The following is an 18,605-nucleotide window of genomic DNA, read 5'->3' as shown; positions in this document are numbered from 1 at the left end:
TAAATTTAGAGCAAGTATATATAATATATCTAAGGAAAATTTAAAGACGGGTATTAAAATATGACTATTGATTAGAACAGGGCATAAAAGAATTAATATGAAAGTTGAATTTAAATCTGGTTTACAGGTATGAATATGATATATTTAAATATAAGATCAAATACAAAAATTGGTTCTCAATGTTTATGATATTTTTCAATTTTTGTCTTTGTTTCTTGTAAAGAAAAAACCAATTCTTAATGTACTAATTTATTTTTTAAAATACTCAAACATTTGTAAGAACCAAGTGGTTAGAAAAACATAGATCCAATTTTCAAGATATTTATTTTGGTCTCTGCAGTTTTAAAAAATAATAATTTTAGTCCTTTCTTTTTTTTTTTTACTAAAATGTTCACTTCACTCAATAAATTCTTGAAATATAACCATAAATTTACATAGAATAAACTTCATTGTAGGTAAATTTATGTTAAATTTTACAAGTAGGAATCAAATTGGTCACTTTCTAAAAACACTATAACTAAAATGAATGATTTGAAAATATAAATACTAAAATGAACAAAAGCTAAAAACATATAAGCTAAAATGAGGTTTTGAGAGTGTACACGAACCAAATGACCAAAACAATATTTAAACCAACCATAGTCCATAAATGTTACAATGACTAAATTAAAAAATTACAAAGCGTAAAAATGTAATTTAACCTTGTTTTTTCAACAATCCATAAGATAAAATTGTCTCCACACAAGCCAAATGGGTCTTAAACCACACTTGAAAATATGTGAGAATCCAGAGAGTTGTAATATATTGAAACTCAGTCACTAAGCAGCAGAAAAAACCTTACCTTATTTTGGACCATACAAGAAGCATACAAATGAACTAAACCATCCTTGAGTTCAACAATGGCTGTCCAAGCTATTCATAAAATTGCTCAGAAGCACTTAGATTATTCATAGACAAGATAGTAATAATCACTCACTCAAGTCTCAAGACTGGACATTAAATATAGGTTACAATTGTCGCCCCCCTGATCGAAAACGACAAAGTAAATTAGGTTCTTCAAAACAAATTAAACAGTAAGATCAGTGAATGATATATAAGCAAGTCAACATTATCCGAATCTTTATGATCTCTGGAAATAATTGATATACAGGTGAGGAATGCCTTAAAAACATACACTGACACTACTTATTGGCTCACATCCCATCTCCTGGTGATATGTTTTGCGGTTGGCAAAGAAGAGAACTCCATATGAGAACGCTGTCCTGATAGAAACGCATTTTATTTCGAGGCAATGATATGTTGGTTTGATCATCGTGGCTGCTGCAGCAGTTTAATAATCTAATGTTATTGACAAAATGATACAAACCAACAGATAAGCAAATTACTTGGAGAAGACTAATGTGTTGGAGTAGCAATGCCTTGAAAAAGGATTTAACTGGTATAATAACAAGTTCAACTTTGCACATTTTGATGATATTGTAACCAGTTCGAATTTATCTTATTCAGAGTTCACACGCAAAATTCAGTAGCATTTAGACTCGGTTGCACAGTATTTCACAATTTGTCTGCATTTTTATTCTTATTTCCAGTAAAAAAAAGCTTGTAAATTTATCAACCACATCATTAAATACCAACCTTCATAGAGTTCATCTTTTCTAGTTGCTTCAATTCAGCTTGTCCAGTAAGAATTTTACGCCTTCTCGCAACGTCGCCTTCCTGTCCTCTTCGTAGTTCCATAGCTCCGAAATTATATACCTTCCACTGGGATTGTATTCATTTATCTCCTTTAAAGCTGTTGTCACGGCCCTGTACACTTCCTCACCGTAATCCTTTTTCAGATCTTGCAGTTTCTCATCTTCATCATTCAAAATTTCAATTTCCTAAAACAGCATAATGACTAATGGTTAAACATAAACATCAGAAGGGCCTTCAGGTAGGGAAAATTTAGGTAGCTCAAGAACGTCATCAAAGAAGACAGTGCAGAAAGCTAACATAATTGGTGATTTTCTTCTATACAAGTATTGAATCATCCCAGTGAGCCAAAAATCAAAATACAAATACAAGAATTTTTATGAACACATAAATGTACTATATGGGAAGCTTGCATGAGAAAATTTTAAAATATATTACAATGGTAAACATTCTATCTGCGGCTCCAATGTGCAACAATCCTGTAGTAGGACTGTATTCCATACTACCCTGGTTTTCAACCATATCAGATTGAGCCTATATAAGAAAATAATATATCAACTAATCATGTGGCTGAATATAAATGGATGGAGGAGGCACTTTAATAGTACTAAAAACTTTTCCTAGTAAATGTAGAGGTAAAAAATGCAGATATTGCAGTTTGTCTGGTACTAATTATCCAAATCATTGATCCTATTTTTATCATTTTGGCTTATACATTGCACATATGATATTATAATATATAAAACAACTTAAAATTGAAGATGTTAAAAAAAAAAAAAATTTCAAATGAAAATTCCATTCTTTTTAATTTGAACTTTCAGAGATTCAAAATCAAGAAACAGTTTATTTAATAGGACAAGAACCTAATATGATTATACATATATCTCTTTCTTTACGAATTAGAAAGAAAAAAAAACACACACACACAAGATAACAAGGAGCAAATATAGTTACCATGTGCATTTATATCTCTCTTTCTACAAACACGAGACACATACCCAACAGGCCCTCCACTTTCTTTTAATTTTTATACCACTGGGAGATAGGGGATTCTATAATTAATGCAAATGCAATAATAGGAACTAATTAAAAAAAAAAGTTCTCCGGGGAGGGTGACCTCCACCCTCTGCCCTTACTTGTCGGCTTCTTTTGTGACTAATATACTTCCGTTTCTTATTTTAAAAAAAAAACAAAACAAAACAAAACAAAAAAAAAGACTGATAAAATCCAAGATCCCTAGGTATTGTATAGCCTCTGTAACATTACTTCATTATCAAAAGAGCTAGCAAGAGAATCACCTTATCTATTCCTTCAGCAGTATCTTTCCCTTCAACCTTAATCACTTTGAAAGGATGCCAATCTGGGTCCTTGAGATATTCTGCCCACAGCGAGCACAGCTCTGAAGCCCTCTCATCTGCTTCATCCTCATTATATCTTTTCTTCATTGCTTCAAGGAATGGTTTGGTATCCAGTTCACCCATTCTCTTAACACGTAAGTGAGAACAACCGGGCAAGTCTTTGAAAGCCTAAGAAATGATAAAAATTAAACTGCTTCAGGAGTTTAAATCTCTTACCAAGAAGAAATTGTTGAACTTAAGCACAGGATAAAAGTAATTAGTTTGCTGCAGGATTAAAAAATTAATAACACTTTTTCCAGTAGATGCATTGACAAAATGAATCAATTTGCATACAGTCTCTCTCATAAACCAAGACTCTAAATGCACGTGATATAGATCAAAACTTTTAAACACAGCCTCCATACTCGCCAACTGTACAGTAATTTTGTCGTAACTTATAACACATTTTACAAATGGTTTGCAAAGAACAATTGTGGTATTAGTTATTTTATCTTGTAAACATGACTTAAAAAGTACTTTGCAGTAAGAAAATACTCTTACATTAATAATCTCTTTACGGGCTTCTTGGAGCTCGTCGTTACTCTTGCGCTGCTTTACTATCAATGTTTGGTTAAGATCATCAAGAGCTTCAAGTTCCCCTTCCTTTTCACTCAAACTTTTTAATATTGACTCTGCCTTCTGGAGGACTTCCACATCCTCATCATCTCCCATGTGCTTCATAACATTTAGTGTCCCACGTAGACGCTCAATTTCCAACTCTAGTGCTTGCTTGGCATCCAGTTGCTTTTCCAGTCGGATAATTTTATTGTGGAGGTCCTCCTTTTGTATCTGAATCATTAGAAATTACAAATAAGCGGCTCCCTGCTCTCCAATTTTGATAATGAAATAACCTGATGATTAATAAAGCACATGTGCCAACAAACCTTCTGATCTTCTGCCAGCTTCATAAAATCTTCATCAGCCTTCTGTTGCTCTAATGCAGCCAATTGAAGAGAACTATTTCTCACCTCATACTGATAAGAAAAAGGAATATAAGTTGAATAGTCAAGAACCTCTCCTCTCTTCATGCCCCAACTCTTGAGTCATATATTCTCAAAAACTCATTTTGATTGACTGCCCTGGAAAAGAATACACCCCCCCCCCCCCCCCCCCCCAAAAAAGCATGATACTCAATGTGACACACCATCACATGCTCATTAGGTCGTAGACTGCAGCTCTTACATGTATCCCATTAGTAGTTGGTTCAGACATTACAGAAAGCAATAAATCAGAACACCCTAATCAATAAGTAATTTAAATCAATTTCCGAACAACATGGAATGCCCTAGAACATTTCTTTAGGCATTTGCTCAACATAAAATAAAACCAGCATATTTGTCACGCTAAAAAGTTGATATGTCGAAGGCAAACTGCATGATTCTGTGCCTTCTTAGTGCGTGTAAGTGTGCAGGGGCAGATCTAGAGCTAGACAGTTGAAAGAGCCAAACATAAATTTAATTAGTTATCATCAAAATAAATAAATTAACAAATTAATAAATTGAAGAACACAAAGAATTGAATAATCAAAAGAGCAACTAGCTTAATGAGTTCATGTAATAATAATGAGGTAAAAAAATGATAGGATCAGATAAATATATGATATATTTCTTATAATTATTTTTGGTTAAAAGTTATGGTTTTACAATTTAACATTCACAAAAATGGCTGAAATTTAAAAATAAAATAAAATAAGTAGTCCCAATGATGGCAGCCCGCCCCTAAAATGGAGAGAAGACAGATTTATCAAAATAAGACGTGCAACTACATCGGCTAACTCACATAGAATTCCACCCCTTGAGGAGATGTTTGGCCCATGGTGTTAATATTTTGCAGATGGGGAGCTAGATTTGTAGTTTGAGTTTGGATTGTGTAGATAAATAAGTTTGTGTAGGTTTGCCCTTGTGGCCTTTTGTATATTTCATACCAAAAAAATAATAAGTTTGTCTAGGTTTGATCTGTGAGTTTGCGATTTGTAAGAGCAAGTGTGTAGCCTAAGAGATGCGAGTTAGATGCTTGAATTAATGTAGCCCAAGAGATTACTAAAGTTGTGACTTAATATAAGTAAACCTACCTGTTTTCTTTTTCGCTCCTTTTGGGGGTTTGTAACATCGTTTTCAAAGTTTGTTTCTTGTTAAAAAAAATATATATAAGTAAACCTACCTACCCAATTTCACAGCTCCAAACTTTACAAATCTGACTAATGAGTTAAACATCTCTTAAAAGTATAAGAGGTGAAGATAGAAGTAGGGAGCAAGGGAGAACCCAGAAGAAACATTTCATTTATTTGTTAAGTTATAGATGCAAGCACATTTTCAAATGCTAGGACTGTGGTAAGCAACAAAGATAAACTAACGGCAAAGACAGGTGAAAGATGACTATCGTTTTTCCCTTCACCTCTATAAATCACGAACCAACAAATATTTGTCAGGAGAATCAACCATAAAAGAATGTACCTTCTCTTTTTGTACTTTCTTAACTATTTAATGCATCTCTTATTTCCTGTTAAATAAGAGTGTACCTTCTCAAGTTCTTCAGCCAGATACTTGCTCTCATTTTCATTTTGTGCTTCACGCTTCTCCAGTTCTCTTCTTCTTAACTCAAACTCTCTTGTTTGAGATTCCAGTTGCAACTTTAGTTTTTCATGACCATCGAACATCTTCTTAAGGTGATCCCTTGCACCCAGTTGAATTTTTTTTATGTCTGTAGATGTGACAAACATTACATGAATTCAACGATACAACTTGGGAGCTCCATGAAAGAAAAAGTAATATGTAATAATATGGAACAGGTTTCCTGGTTTTAGAATGTACAAAAGAATAATTAAAATCTCTGTATAAGAAACCTTCGTTATAAGCTTGAAGTAATCTATCTCTCTCCCCCATCAAATTGTTAAGGGTGGTGGAAGTTTCACTACATCTTTCCTCCATCTCTTTCAAGTGTTTGTTCTTGAGCTCGATGATACTGGTAAGGTTGGACACAAGTCTATCTTGCTTCCGTGTTTCCTCCTGTATAATTTCAGATATGGTCTTAAGGTCTCCAATCTTACGTAAATGTTCTCCAATTATATTACTTGAGTTGTAATCATCAGCACGAGCGACCCAAGCATAAAGTCCCAGTTTTTCAGCACCAGTAGCCAGCCAATCCTTTTTCCCATGATGATCTGCTTCATAAGCTCGCTCAAAAGAAATAGCATTATGCAAGCCAGGCCAATCTTTATTAAATTCCACAATAGCACAACCTGAGTGGCCCTTGTAATTCCACAAAGGAGTGACTCTTGAGGGGTTAAATCCTCGTTCTTTCAATTCATCCCTGAATTTTGATCCACTTCCTCCAACAAGTCGGCCGTTATCTGTACGCCTAGTTGGAATGTTTACCACAATTCCTCTCCAAGGCCAAACGAACTTTTCATCATGATTACAATCCATAACAGGATCATTTTTGTTTGCAGGTTTTGATGGACCAACAGCATCAGCTATATCTTTTTGCAAATATTTCAGTAAAGCTGAATGATTTGCTTTCTCTTTGGCACTCCGTTTATTTGAAGTGCTGTTGCCTACTCCAGCAGCATGTTGCAGGAGGTCCTTATATAAGAAATCTCTCTTTCTTTTTCTCGTGCAGTAGGGGCAAGTAAATGTCTCGTGCGAGAGTTTCACAATATGATTTCCATTTTTCAGTTCTTCATAGGACTTGCTTGCCCGCTCATCCAGTTCAGATTCACTCATATCAGTGTCCACGTCAGAGTCATCTCCGGAACTTCCCATAAAACTTGATGAAGAGCACCTAGCAAATAATTCATATGTCAAATGTATAATTTGGTGGTGATATTTGAATCCACGTAATCAAGGACAATCGATGACACAATTGATGCTTCACAGATCATAGAAAGAAAGAGCAATTGGAACTGCCGACTCACATTACTAAAGCTATTAAGCAAACACAGAGGATTAAAAAAGGTTAAGCAAACAAAACACACCTTCAAACCATGCTTGTCAATGGGTAAAGAAAATTCGCTACTGAACTGTTCAGACAACCACAAATCCCTAACCCCGTGAAGCCCATTACCATATTAAAGAAAGAAAATAATCTAGCAAATGCCATCGTTCAAAATCCGTAGCTGAACAGCTAAATCTACACTTCCACATTAAAAGATGACGGGGAAAAAAAAAGGATCAGTAACGAAACTAAACCTGAACAGTAGAACCAGATCAGAAATGTCTCAAAGCCATCAGCTCAAAGAAGAAATGCATAATGTTCGTGAAACAGAAGTCAAACCATGCATGAAATACACCAGGTAAATCTAAAGTAATTCACCCCAATTCAAACGAAACATCACCCAAAAGCAAAAGAAACCCTTCGAAAGCAGAACAAAACATGGATCACCTGACAATAATCGCAGAATCCTGAATCCTGAGGCGTCTGATGCAGAAAAAAAAAAGGAGTTGGTGAGCTTCCCTGAGCTGAGAAAAGGGGAATTGAATTCGCGAATTTAGAGCGAATCGAAGTGTTGGGGTTGGAGCGAGGAGCGAGTCTGGACAGTGTACAAAAAAGTGAGCCACAGGCACAGCAGCGACAAAATCGAATTGAGGGTCAGGGAGGGGTCCGCAAATGGGTACGCTGAGAGTGAGAGCAAAAGAAAAAGATGAGGGAAATGGTACGCGCATGTGAGCGCGTCAGCAGGCTCACACTCCAAAAGCGCTAAACTCCATGGCTGAAGCCAGCTTTGAGCTCTGAGTCTGACCAAGTTTCTTCAATCTTTTTACCATTGACTTCTGAGCCCCCCACCATTAGGCCTGCGCTGCGCCTATAAATATTTTGAGAAATTACTCTTGGTTTGAGGGTTGCTCCGCCCGCGATTTAACTTCAATAATTGACTGTCTGCCCTCTACACCTTTTTTTTTCTCTCTCTCTCTTTTCTTTAATATGTAACTAATAACTAATAAGTAAAAAAGACACCTTTATTTCACTAAATCTAATCTCTGTGCCGTTAAATGTAACATAACCTTGACAGCTATCAATTATGGGTCCACATCAGTTCAAGTTGGGATATGAATTAGAAAAGAAAAAAATAAATTTTAATCAAATCCACAAAAGTAAGAGGAGGTTGGGACTTGGGAGAGAGTAGCGAGATGTTTTTTGGATAGGAAACATTTTGTTAGTTATAACAGTAGTGTATTGTAACTACGATGGTCAATGTTTTTTTTTTTTGGGGGGGACAGTTATAGTCAATTCTTTTATATTTGTAAAAAATAATGAATTATAAAATTACAGACAAATCATAACTTGCCTACTATAATAAAGAACAATCATATAACTTATTAAGTAAAAATTCTTAATTTTTTTATTTTAATATAAATAAGAGAGATTTGGATTAATTCAATTAGATCCAACCTCGGTGCAATTGGCTAGCGCGTAGGTCTGGTAGTACAACATGTGGGGTGAGAAATCAAACTCAAAGTAGCTTGTAATGATACTCAATTCTCACTCTTTTATTAATTCAATTGGATCCCGACACCGAGGTTGAATCCACTTTTTTTTCTTTATTTTCTAACTTATTCTAAGTCTAAAATCTCAAAAAAAAATGTATATTCATAATTGTTTTTCTAATCTTCTTCACCCCTTCCCAAGTCAATAATGGGAATAAACGATTGATTTGTACTAATAGACCCACTAAAGACCTGAACCATATAGTACTTACTACGGGTGCCAGTGCCAGTGCCAGTGCCAGTGAGAAAAATGTTTTTTTAGATATTGCATTTGAAACCTCCTATTTTATAGTAATTTGTAATATTATTAATCCAATTAGTAATTTGTAATACTAATTCTTAAATGTCTTTTTAGTTGTTTCACATGCTCTAATGACTAACTATTATATAGGTTAATTTTAAAAGTTGCACATTAAATATAGTCTCACTTGTACTAATATTTAGATAGACAAATATAAAACTAGCCAATATTAGGATTGTTTGATGATAAATGACATCTACTCCTTCATTTTAGGTCGGACGTTGAAATCCTCACACCCCGCATTTGCTTTGTATTAAAAAAACTAGTATAAAAACAATCATTACATTATCTACATTTATAGAAGGTATTTTGGTTCACAAGAGTGTGTGTGTTTTAACTTGGACACCGCTACAAATATTTTACTATTGTTAAATATACGGTGTTGGTGCCAAAATCACATTTATTGATGTGGTCGACGGATGATGATGTGGCAACCTATTTTGCTTGCACATACCTTCAAGATCAAAATCAAGTGCGGTGCTCTCTAAAATACACTATGATGTATAAGTTAGATAACTTGGTTCAGAAGAGCTAAGAGTGTTGTGCAAGATGATGTGTACCTTTGAGAATGGTTTGACTCCTCATTTTATAGGGGAGCGATTTGAGAGAATGTGATCTGAAAATATGGGCCATACCATGGAGCTGAAAGTCACTAGCCGCCTCTAAAGATACTATGACACGCGTACTCCTGCCAAATGTCAGCGAATATCGCATTAGATGAACTCTGCTCGATAAATGTAGCCTATGGTTAAAAACGATCACATTAATTATCCACAATTTGATATGCTATCGTGTTCGACTAACATTTTTATGTTTTATTTTTCTATGTTTAAATATATTTTGATTTTTGAATTTTCTTATTTTAAAACTTATGTTTACGTTTTATTTATTTTTTTTGTTAATTTACCCACTAATTTAAAAAAATGTTAAAAACTTACCTTAAACTTAAGTTCGACAAAAAAAAAAGAAATTTATTTTTACAATTATTTAAGGTAAAAATTGCAACACTTTTCGCCATTCAATCCCCTCCTTAGCATAGTGTAAAAAAAATTCTAAAAGAAAAAAGATAAATAAACATTTATCAAGTTTAAGGTATAATAATTTTACAAAAAATATTTTATGGATGTGTTGCCATTGCATTTTTTTCTTGGCGATTATTGATGACTTCTCTAATCCCTTGTATCGCTAGATACGAGCGGTTTTTTTTATTAGTCTATTTTAAATAATTCTGTAAAAAATCTATTTTAACGACAAAAATACCAAAGAGTTTAGCAGGAAAAAATTGATATTAAATAAATAAAAAAAAACTATAGAAAGTGCTTTTTTATTTTGTTATTTGTTATTTTTTTTTGTAATGTAAATTAACCATATCAATCAGCTGGCCTGCGTCGTGCTCTCACCTTTCTGCAAACAGTTCAGCCTCTATACAACCAAACATGGCAATGGCGCGGCAATAGAATTCGTTCTTCAAATCCGTCCAAACTGACCGGAATTATCTGCCATCGCCGGCCAAAATCTCAACCGAGCTTCTTGATCTCGGACCAGTTTCTCTTCGCAAAACTCCACAATTTAGTCGCTGGAATTCGAATCTGAAAATGTTCACTCAATTTGGATCGACCTCCGACACGCTGAGTAAAGCTTCCACCATGGTGTTTCGGATCGGCACAGACGCCCACCTCTACGACGACCCCGAGGACGTGAACATCGCTCCCTTACTCGACAGTAAATTCGACTCCGAGAAGTGTGAGGCTCTTAAGCGCTTACTCGCTCTCATTGCTCAGGGTTTTGATGTGTCCAACTTCTTCCCTCAGGTTATGTTCTTGAAGAACTGTCAAATTAATTTATAATAATTATTAATTGTATCCACTTTCAATTGCTCGAATTCGACTTCAGTTAATTGACTGAGCTTTGCCTTTATTTGATATGGAACTTCAGGTTGTCAAGAATGTTGCATCACAGACGTTGGAGGTGAAGAAGCTGGTTTACTTGTATCTGTTGCATTATGCTGAAAAGTATGGTATATTCCGAATTTTAGTTCCTGAATCATAACTATCTTTCCTTATTCTTTTTATTTAATCTGTTTTTCCTCGAGTAATGGCTGTGGTGTGGGTGGTCGTGGCTTATAATGCCATAACATTAGCATCTTAACATGTGCTAGGTTCGATCATCATGAGCTGCTATTGAATTGTGATTTGTCGTCCATTGGTGAATGCTTAAGGTGTGACAATTTATGTTATATTTACTGTAAGTTGTGTATTGCACTTTAGGCGTCCAAATGAAGCATTGCTGTCGATCAATTGTTTCCAGAAAGACTTGGGGGATACAAATCCCCTCGTGAGGGCATGGGCATTGCGGACCATGGCAGGAATTCGTCTACATGCCATTGCACCGCTTGTTCTCGTGGCAGTAAGGAAATGTGCCAGGGACCCATCTGTTTATGTTAGAAAATGTGCAGCCAATGCTCTTCCAAAGCTTCATGATTTGCGCCTGGAAGAAAATGGTTCGGACATTAAAGAGGTTTGTTTGATTCATGGCTTGACAAGTAACTGTGTCGCTATTAAATCATGAATATTATTGGTATGTCAAATAGAGGGGGAAGTGTATATAATGTTTATTCTATTGGCTGATTCTTCGCTCAACTCTTATCTTTAGTATTTCTGCTCCATAGAATATTTGCTGAGTGCTACTGCATTATAAATTATAATTAAGCTTTCATTTTTTTTTTATCAGACTGTACAGATACTGTTAAGTGATTCCTCCCCTGGTGTCATTGGTGCTGCGGCTGCTGCATTTGCTTCTATCTGTCCAAACGATCTGACTCTGATTGGAAGAAATTATCGAAGGTTATGTGAAGTCTTACCTGATGTTGAGGAATGGGGTCAAATAATCTTGATTGGAATCCTTTTGCGCTATGTTGTAGCAAGTTTTGGGCTTGTTAGAGAATCCATTATGCATTCTTTGCAACCTGCAGAGAAGAATTATAGTTCAGAAAAGAATGGCTTTGCAAACAATCTTACATCAGCCAAAGAAGATAGTGAGATGAATGGATTTTGTGATACAGCATTAACAAATATGATATCCAGATGTTATACTGAAGGACCAGATGAATATTTATCACGACTAAGTTATTCGAATGAAGTTTTTCCTAAATTGAATGATGGACATTTTGTGTCTAGTAAGGAGAATGATGATATCAGGATCTTATTGCAGTGTACATCGCCTTTGTTATGGAGTAACAATAGTGCAGTGGTTCTTGCGGCTGCTAGCGTACATTGGATTATGGCTCCAAGGGAAAACATAAAAAGAATTGTTAAACCATTAGTGTTTCTACTCAGATCGTGTGATGCTGCAAAATATGTGGTATTTTGCTTATTTTTGACATTATTTATCATATCTTGTATTTCAGTCGGGGACTACACATTATAAATGGCTTCCTTTCCTAATTAAGTTCATATTAATATATCCACTGAGACAAGTGTGGACAATCCTAATAATTTTTAACTTTTCTCACTCCAAAACTAAGATTGAAATATTGCCAATATATGCGGAAAAAAATGAACAACTGCAATATATAGAGTTCTAAATATACATGGTTCAATTAACCTGAACCAATGCTATTTTCCGGATCCAATTTTTGCTCTTGTATGTGCTCTTTCATTGCATTTTTATCATCCGGTAGTTTTCTGTTGTCAGATGGTAAGAAATGTCAATTGACCTCCACAGGCTCTATGCAATATTCAAGTGTTTGCTAAGGCAATGCCTTCTCTCTTTGCTCCACGCTATGAAGACTTCTTCATCTGCTCTTCGGATTCATATCAAGTAAAAGCATTGAAGCTTGAGATACTATCATACATTGCTACTGATTCGTCTATTTTACCAATTTTTAACGAGTTTCAGGTAATATTTCTGCACCCCTATTCTCACTTATTTGTATCTGAGAGAGTTGGGTTAGGTGGGGCTGATATGGAGTGGTAGATTGTGGAGAGTTCATACCTCTTGCATGGGTAATTGTCATTTTTCATCATCATTGGACCTAATGAATCTTAGCTGATTATATTGAATGATACTATTTTCTTTGGTTGATTAGACTCCAAGCCTTAGATGTTTACTCGCCTTTTCCTTTGTTTCTAGGATTACATTAGAAACCCAAACAGAAGATTTGCAGCTGATACGGTTGCTGCAATTGGCTTATGTGCAGGGCGGCTCCCAAAAATAGCCAAAATGTGTTTGGATGGGCTATTGTCTTTACTAAGGCAGGGTATGCAATTTGTTCTCGTGAAGTATTCTTTGAAGTTCTTTATTCTTTCCAATTCTAAAATTTAAAATTGCAGAAACTTCGGCTTGTGACAATGGAACCATGGATGGAGAGGCAGCTGTACTGATTCAGGCAATCACATCCATCAAGTTTATTGTAAAGAAAGATCCAGCCAGCCATGAGAAGGCATTCTTATCTACCTCTTTTCAGCTACAACATTTCCACATCCCTGCCTTAAGTTCCTACTATGAATTTAAATTGTTGAGCTTATGCATTATTTTATTTTTATATAAAGGTTTTCATTTGTATGGTTTCCTCCTGATAGTAAAATCTGTGATAGTGACGTGCTGATGTTTATATTTTTAAAACCTCTACTTGCGGTTCTTGCAGCATTGATACTTTCTATGGAAGGGTGCAAATAATGTATTAATCATTTTTCTAGGTTGTGTTATTCTCCTTTAGCTGTTATTTTTACATTTAGGTTGTCTTATAAGTTATCTTTATTTCAATTATGGCACTGGACTCATTAACTTGTTAGAATTTAGCTCTAAGTTTGTTGGCTTAGTTAATTCAATAACGTCCTTGGTCATGCCAAGTGTTTTTTCCTTTTGGCTATAAGGATTACTTTGTTGCATTGCTTTCCTTGTACCAGTCCATTGATGATTTTTTACTCATTTGATGATTAACTGGTTATTTCATTTCTTTCCAGTTTATAATCTGATAGTCATTCTAGATATATGATTGAATATTTAATTCATAATTGCAAGAATGAATAACTTTTGTCAATGTGTCTTTGTACATGGACGAGTTTTAAAATGTTGTCGATTGTTCAAGGCATTTAGATGGGTATTATACTTTTCTCATTTGTCTGAAAAACGTTTTTGATTAAAACTTATTATTATAATTTAGCCTGAAATTTTTGTGGCCCAAGTTAAAAACAGTTACATCCTTGGTTACGCCCGTGCTTACACTTTTACGCAATAAGGATCACTTTATTGTATTTCTCCCTTGTCCGGTCTATTGATTATTGTTGACACATATATATTAACAGCTAAGTTCATTTCATTGCTGTTTATAGTCTGATAGCCGTTCCAGATGTATGATTGTTCTTATGCATGAATGATGGAGTTGGGAAAATTTTGTCAATTTGCATGTGGATGAGCTTAAAAACCTTGTTGATTGTTTAAAGCATGTAGGACGGGCTTCAACTTCTTGCACCATCTATCTTCTATCTCTCAACTCTTTGCTTCAGTTGCAATGCATATTACCTTCCTTAAAATTACGTGATATATCATTTGGAATATGATTGTCAGGTGATTCTTTCCACTTTTTACAGGTTATTATTCAGTTGATTCGTGGTTTGGATTCAGTCAAGGTTCCCGCTGCCCGTGCCATGATTATTTGGATGGTAGGGGAGTATAGCACCTTGGGGGATATTATTCCAAGGATGTTGGTTATTGTGGCCAAGTATCTTGCGAGGTCATTTATATCAGAAGCATTGGAAACAAAGCTTCAGATACTGAATTCAATGGTCAAGGTATTTTGAGAAACTGCATTTATCAATTTCAGATTTTTGGTTTCCATTATATTTATTTTTGGGTTTACAAATCTTTAAATTAGCCGCTCTTAACCTTTTGAGTTAATTTAATTCAAGGTTGGTGTGAGAATAAGATGTATGAAAATGTTAGATAAATATACAGTTTAAATACTATTTTGCCCCCTATAATTTCATCTTTGATTCATTTTGGTCCCTGTACTTTCAAAATGCCCATTTTAGTCCATGTACTTTTAGCTTTTGTCTATTTTAGTCCTTGTACTTTGAAACATCCATTTTGGTCTCTGTACTTTTGAAAAATAACCATTTTGGTACTTTCGTATTAAGGGTTTCCATTGTGTATAGAACTTATGTTAAAATTTTACAAACAAGACCAAAATAGTCATTTTTTAAAAGGATACGAACCAAAACAAACGTTTCTAAGTAGAAGGATTAAAATGGACAAAAGTTGAAAGTATTGGGATCAAAATAGACGTTTTGAAGTTTTAGGGCCAAAATAAATCAAAGCTGAAAGTACAACGAACTAAATAGTATTTTAAACCTAAATATTTTCGGTCAACTGTTAATTAACTGATTGTAATTAAGTAATACTAATTACTCAATATCCTTTCTTAATTCGTTCTGCATGTTCTGTAGGTCTTATTGCGAGCAAAGGGGGAAGATATGCTAACATTTAAAATAATTTTAGGCTACATGCTTGAAGTGGGGAAATGTGATTTAAACTATGACCTTCGTGACCGAGCTGCCTTTATTCAGAAGATCCTATCATCCCATTTGGATAATGAAGTTCCTGAAGAAAGTCTATCCAAACCTAGAGATCAGTCATGGGCACTTGCAGATTGCATTTTTGGAGGACAACTAAAAGCAATCCAACCTGAACCTATCAATTATCGATTTTATCTTCCTGGATCTCTTTCACAAATAGTTTTTCATGCAGCTCCAGGTTATGAACCTCTTCCAAAACCATGCACCTTGGGTCAAGCTGTTAGTACATCAGGAGATGAAGCAGTTGAGACTGATTCATATAATACTGATGATACAGAGTCATCATCTGGATCCTTGGATGAGGAGAGTGCTTCTGATTCTAATTCTCAGCATTCTTTCAGCGGTTCAAGTGGCAGGGATGGCAGTTATGGGGCAAATCATCAACAGGAAAATGATGATGCTGATCCTTTGATCCAACTTTCTGATCATGGAAATTCTCATAAAATTGAGAATGGAGCCTCTCCCTCTAGTTCTACAGATTTGGATGAGTTGATGTCAAAGAATGCCCTAGAATCATGGCTGAATGAACAGCCTAATTTATCAGGTCTGAGTACATCAGAGAAGACTGAAGTTCGAAGATCCTCCGCTAGAATATCTATAAGTGATCTTGGGAAACATGTAACACGTAAAAACTATCAACTCCTGGATCCTGCCAAAGGAAATGGCTTAAATGTGGAATACTCATTTTCGTCTCAGACTTCGAACATATCTCCTCTGCACGTTTGTATAGAAGTATCCTTCAAAAATTGTTCTACTGAGCCCATGACTGAAATAATGTTGTCCCTTGAGGAATCTGACAAACTTATAGATCCAAAAGATGAAGCTCTGGTCGGAACTGAGAGGTGAGATTTAGGTTGAGCATGTTATTTCCCATATCATCTTATGAAATTTTATAATCTCACCACTTAATGCTTCTAGTAAGATGGATGGATCTGTATATATATTATCGTATAAATGTGGTCCTTACCTTATTGGACCCATTTCCCAAGTAGGAGTTCACTCAACAACTAGGCTTGCAGTTTTTAGCATGCTTTTCCTTTTCTAGTTAGAATTTCAGGGCAATCTAGTTTAATTCTTTCTTCCAGCAGCATAAATAATCATTGTTCCTCTATGACTCTCCAATTCTGTTAGCTTTTTATATAATGGCTAACTTCTTCTAACTTTGCTAATACTGCAGCTCCTCTACATCTAATAGCACTGTAACACCACCAGTTTCCATGGAAAACATTGATTCTCTGGGACCCGATCAGATGATCAATAGAATCCTCGAGGTTCAGTTCCATCACCACCTCTTGCCTATGAAACTAAATTTGTACTGTAATGGCAGGAAGCATCCTGTTAAGTTGCATCCTGACATTGGATATTTTGTGAGACCACTTCCTATGGACATTGAAGCCTTCACAGCTAAGGAGTCTCAGCTACCGGGAATGTTTGAATACATGAGGAGGTTAGTAGATCCCTACTCCCTTTCACTATAAACTACAGAAATAAACTGAAGCAACGGCATGTATTTTTTGTTGTATTGATTCTGTTATTTTTCATTAATCAATGAAAAGTTCATTTCTTGATAAAAAATTTTTTTTGATGCAGTCTATCAAAATCATGTCCGTCTTTTTCTTTACCTGAACACTAATTTACAATATTTAGTTTATATATATATATATATTATATGTGGGTATCATCCATTAGCTAGATTTGTTGGATATTTTTTTCCCCTTCTTAGCATACTGTTTCTAAGTTCTAACCCCGTTTTTACCCTCGAGTTCTTGCAGTATATTTGTTTAATTTTGTGCTCTATAATTACTTTCCTCTGTTCTTAAAACTCGTATTTGTGCACCCGAATTGACGAGAATGAAAGAACTAGAAGGCAGTCTGATTTCTTTTAGTTGGTAATCTGATACTATAGCAAATGAAAGTCTTAATGAGTAGTCTGATGTAGTGGAAAGGAACCACCTCATCTTTGCTGTTCTAACTCTGGCTCTGTTGTGTATTTCAGAGGCACATTCACTGACCACCTTGGGAAGCTAAACAACGGAAAGGGTGACGATCCAATAGAAGAAGATAAATTTCTTCTCATCTGCAAGAGCCTGGCGTTGAAGATGCTCAGCAACGCAAACGTCTTTCTCATATCAATGGAACTCCCGGTGGCTGCCCTGCTCGACGATGCAACTGGTCTGTGCCTACGATTCAGCGCAGAGATTTTGAGCAACTCGATCCCGTGCTTGGTTACGCTGACCGTTGAAGGAAAATGCTTAGAACCTCTACTTGTAACTGTGAAAGTCAACTGTGAAGAAACTGTATTTGGGTTGAATTTCTTGAACAGAATCGTGAACTTCTTAGGAAGTCCTCCCGTTCCCAACCAGTAGACGCTAAGGGGGTGTTTGGAGGAAGGAGTTGGAATGAGGTGGGTTTCGCATCAGAAGCCAAACCCTTGTTTGGAGCATAGTATTAGGAACCCAAACACGTATTAAGAATCCTTGTCGGAAGCATGTGCAAGTTTCATGTTTCAATTTGTTGGGAAGCATATGGGATAAAATGTCTATGTTCTTATTTGAAAGAAAAATCTTTCATATCACTTGTATCATGGCTTTATTGATTTATAAAATTTTGTTCATAGAAAATCTGATAAGTAGGTTTATTCGCAAATAGTAAGTGCTACTTTCTTTTAAATAAAAGAAAAAATAACATTGAGGTTGTTATATAGGTTTATTAGATTCATACTTCAAATAAGAATAATTTAAAAAATATATATCGTTTTGAATTCCTATATTTAGACTAGTGCGTTGATTTAATATTAAAATATTAATTTCATCCCATTAAATCTTATATGGGTGAAATTAGTGAAGTGGAATCTAGAAATTTAGACTTTTAATTAATATATGACTTTAGTTTATTTTAAATTTTTATTCCGAGCTCTATACTTTTAAAATTTATTCAAAAGTGACAATTTGATATTCATTTTATACGAAATTTAAACGTTGGCGTTTTGAAAATCCAAATGAACATATGTCAAAAGTACAAGATATTATTTTAATACATTTCTTAAAATAATGTAAATTCAAGATAAACAGTTTCCCAGAACACCATTAATTCAAAATCATCTCTTCAACTATCTTATGAAAAAGATATTTGATACAGGAGTCTTCATGGGTTGGAT

The 18,605-nt window shown here is 34.9% G+C and overlaps 2 protein-coding genes across 4 annotated transcripts; one reads left to right on the top strand and one right to left on the bottom strand.

Moving 5' to 3' along the window:
- Positions 1–887: 887 nt before the first annotated feature.
- Positions 888–7,827, bottom strand: LOC111010041 (protein INVOLVED IN DE NOVO 2). 2 transcript variants are annotated; one of them, XM_022283310.2, is made up of 8 exons: positions 7,470–7,827; positions 5,932–6,869; positions 5,608–5,789; positions 3,974–4,063; positions 3,591–3,878; positions 2,991–3,218; positions 1,636–1,880; positions 888–1,317 (listed from the first exon to the last, which is right to left on the bottom strand). In XM_022283310.2, the coding sequence occupies exons 1-7, from the start codon at positions 7,748–7,750 to the stop codon at positions 1,665–1,667; spliced, it is 2,223 nt and encodes a 740-aa protein (XP_022139002.1). In that variant the 5' UTR covers positions 7,751–7,827; the 3' UTR covers positions 888–1,317; positions 1,636–1,664. The 2 variants fall into 2 exon arrangements, with proteins under 2 accessions (XP_022139002.1, XP_022139001.1); XM_022283309.2 differs by having other exon boundaries at positions 888–1,320; positions 7,470–7,825.
- Positions 7,828–10,234: 2,407 nt separating this feature from the next.
- Positions 10,235–18,069, top strand: PAT2 (protein affected trafficking 2). 2 transcript variants are annotated; one of them, XM_022283336.2, is made up of 11 exons: positions 10,235–10,684; positions 10,809–10,885; positions 11,141–11,390; positions 11,604–12,233; positions 12,597–12,770; positions 13,005–13,131; positions 13,205–13,314; positions 14,465–14,665; positions 15,320–16,290; positions 16,626–16,895; positions 17,445–18,069. In XM_022283336.2, the coding sequence occupies exons 1-11, from the start codon at positions 10,469–10,471 to the stop codon at positions 17,812–17,814; spliced, it is 3,396 nt and encodes a 1,131-aa protein (XP_022139028.1). In that variant the 5' UTR covers positions 10,235–10,468; the 3' UTR covers positions 17,815–18,069. The 2 variants fall into 2 exon arrangements, with proteins under 2 accessions (XP_022139028.1, XP_022139029.1); XM_022283337.2 differs by having other exon boundaries at positions 10,643–10,684; positions 10,809–10,890.
- Positions 18,070–18,605: the final 536 nt, after the last annotated feature.

The sequence above is a fragment of the Momordica charantia genome (genome assembly GCF_013281855.1).
Source record: "Momordica charantia cultivar OHB3-1 chromosome 9 unlocalized genomic scaffold, Mcharantia_2.0 BLBB01000009.1, whole genome shotgun sequence".
NCBI classification, from domain to species: Eukaryota; Viridiplantae; Streptophyta; class Magnoliopsida; order Cucurbitales; family Cucurbitaceae; genus Momordica; species Momordica charantia.
This window is presented reverse-complemented; position numbering and strand designations above follow the sequence as displayed.

Excerpts from the sequence above, each read along its gene's own strand:
- LOC111010041 (XM_022283310.2), bottom strand. The coding sequence starts at position 7,750 with ATGCGCGTACCATTTCCCTCATCTTTTTCTTTTGCTCTCACTCTCAGC. Across the intron at positions 5,790-5,931 it reads ACTTCAAGCTTATAACGAAG|ACATAAAAAAAATTCAACTG; the intron begins GTTTCTTATACA and ends TCACATCTACAG. Across the intron at positions 4,064-5,607 it reads TGGCTGAAGAACTTGAGAAG|TATGAGGTGAGAAATAGTTC; the intron begins GTACACTCTTAT and ends TTTTCTTATCAG.
- PAT2 (XM_022283336.2), top strand. The coding sequence starts at position 10,469 with ATGTTCACTCAATTTGGATCGACCTCCGACACGCTGAGTAAAGCTTCC. Across the intron at positions 10,685-10,808 it reads TGTCCAACTTCTTCCCTCAG|GTTGTCAAGAATGTTGCATC; the intron begins GTTATGTTCTTG and ends ATGGAACTTCAG. Across the intron at positions 12,234-12,596 it reads GTGATGCTGCAAAATATGTG|GCTCTATGCAATATTCAAGT; the intron begins GTATTTTGCTTA and ends TGACCTCCACAG.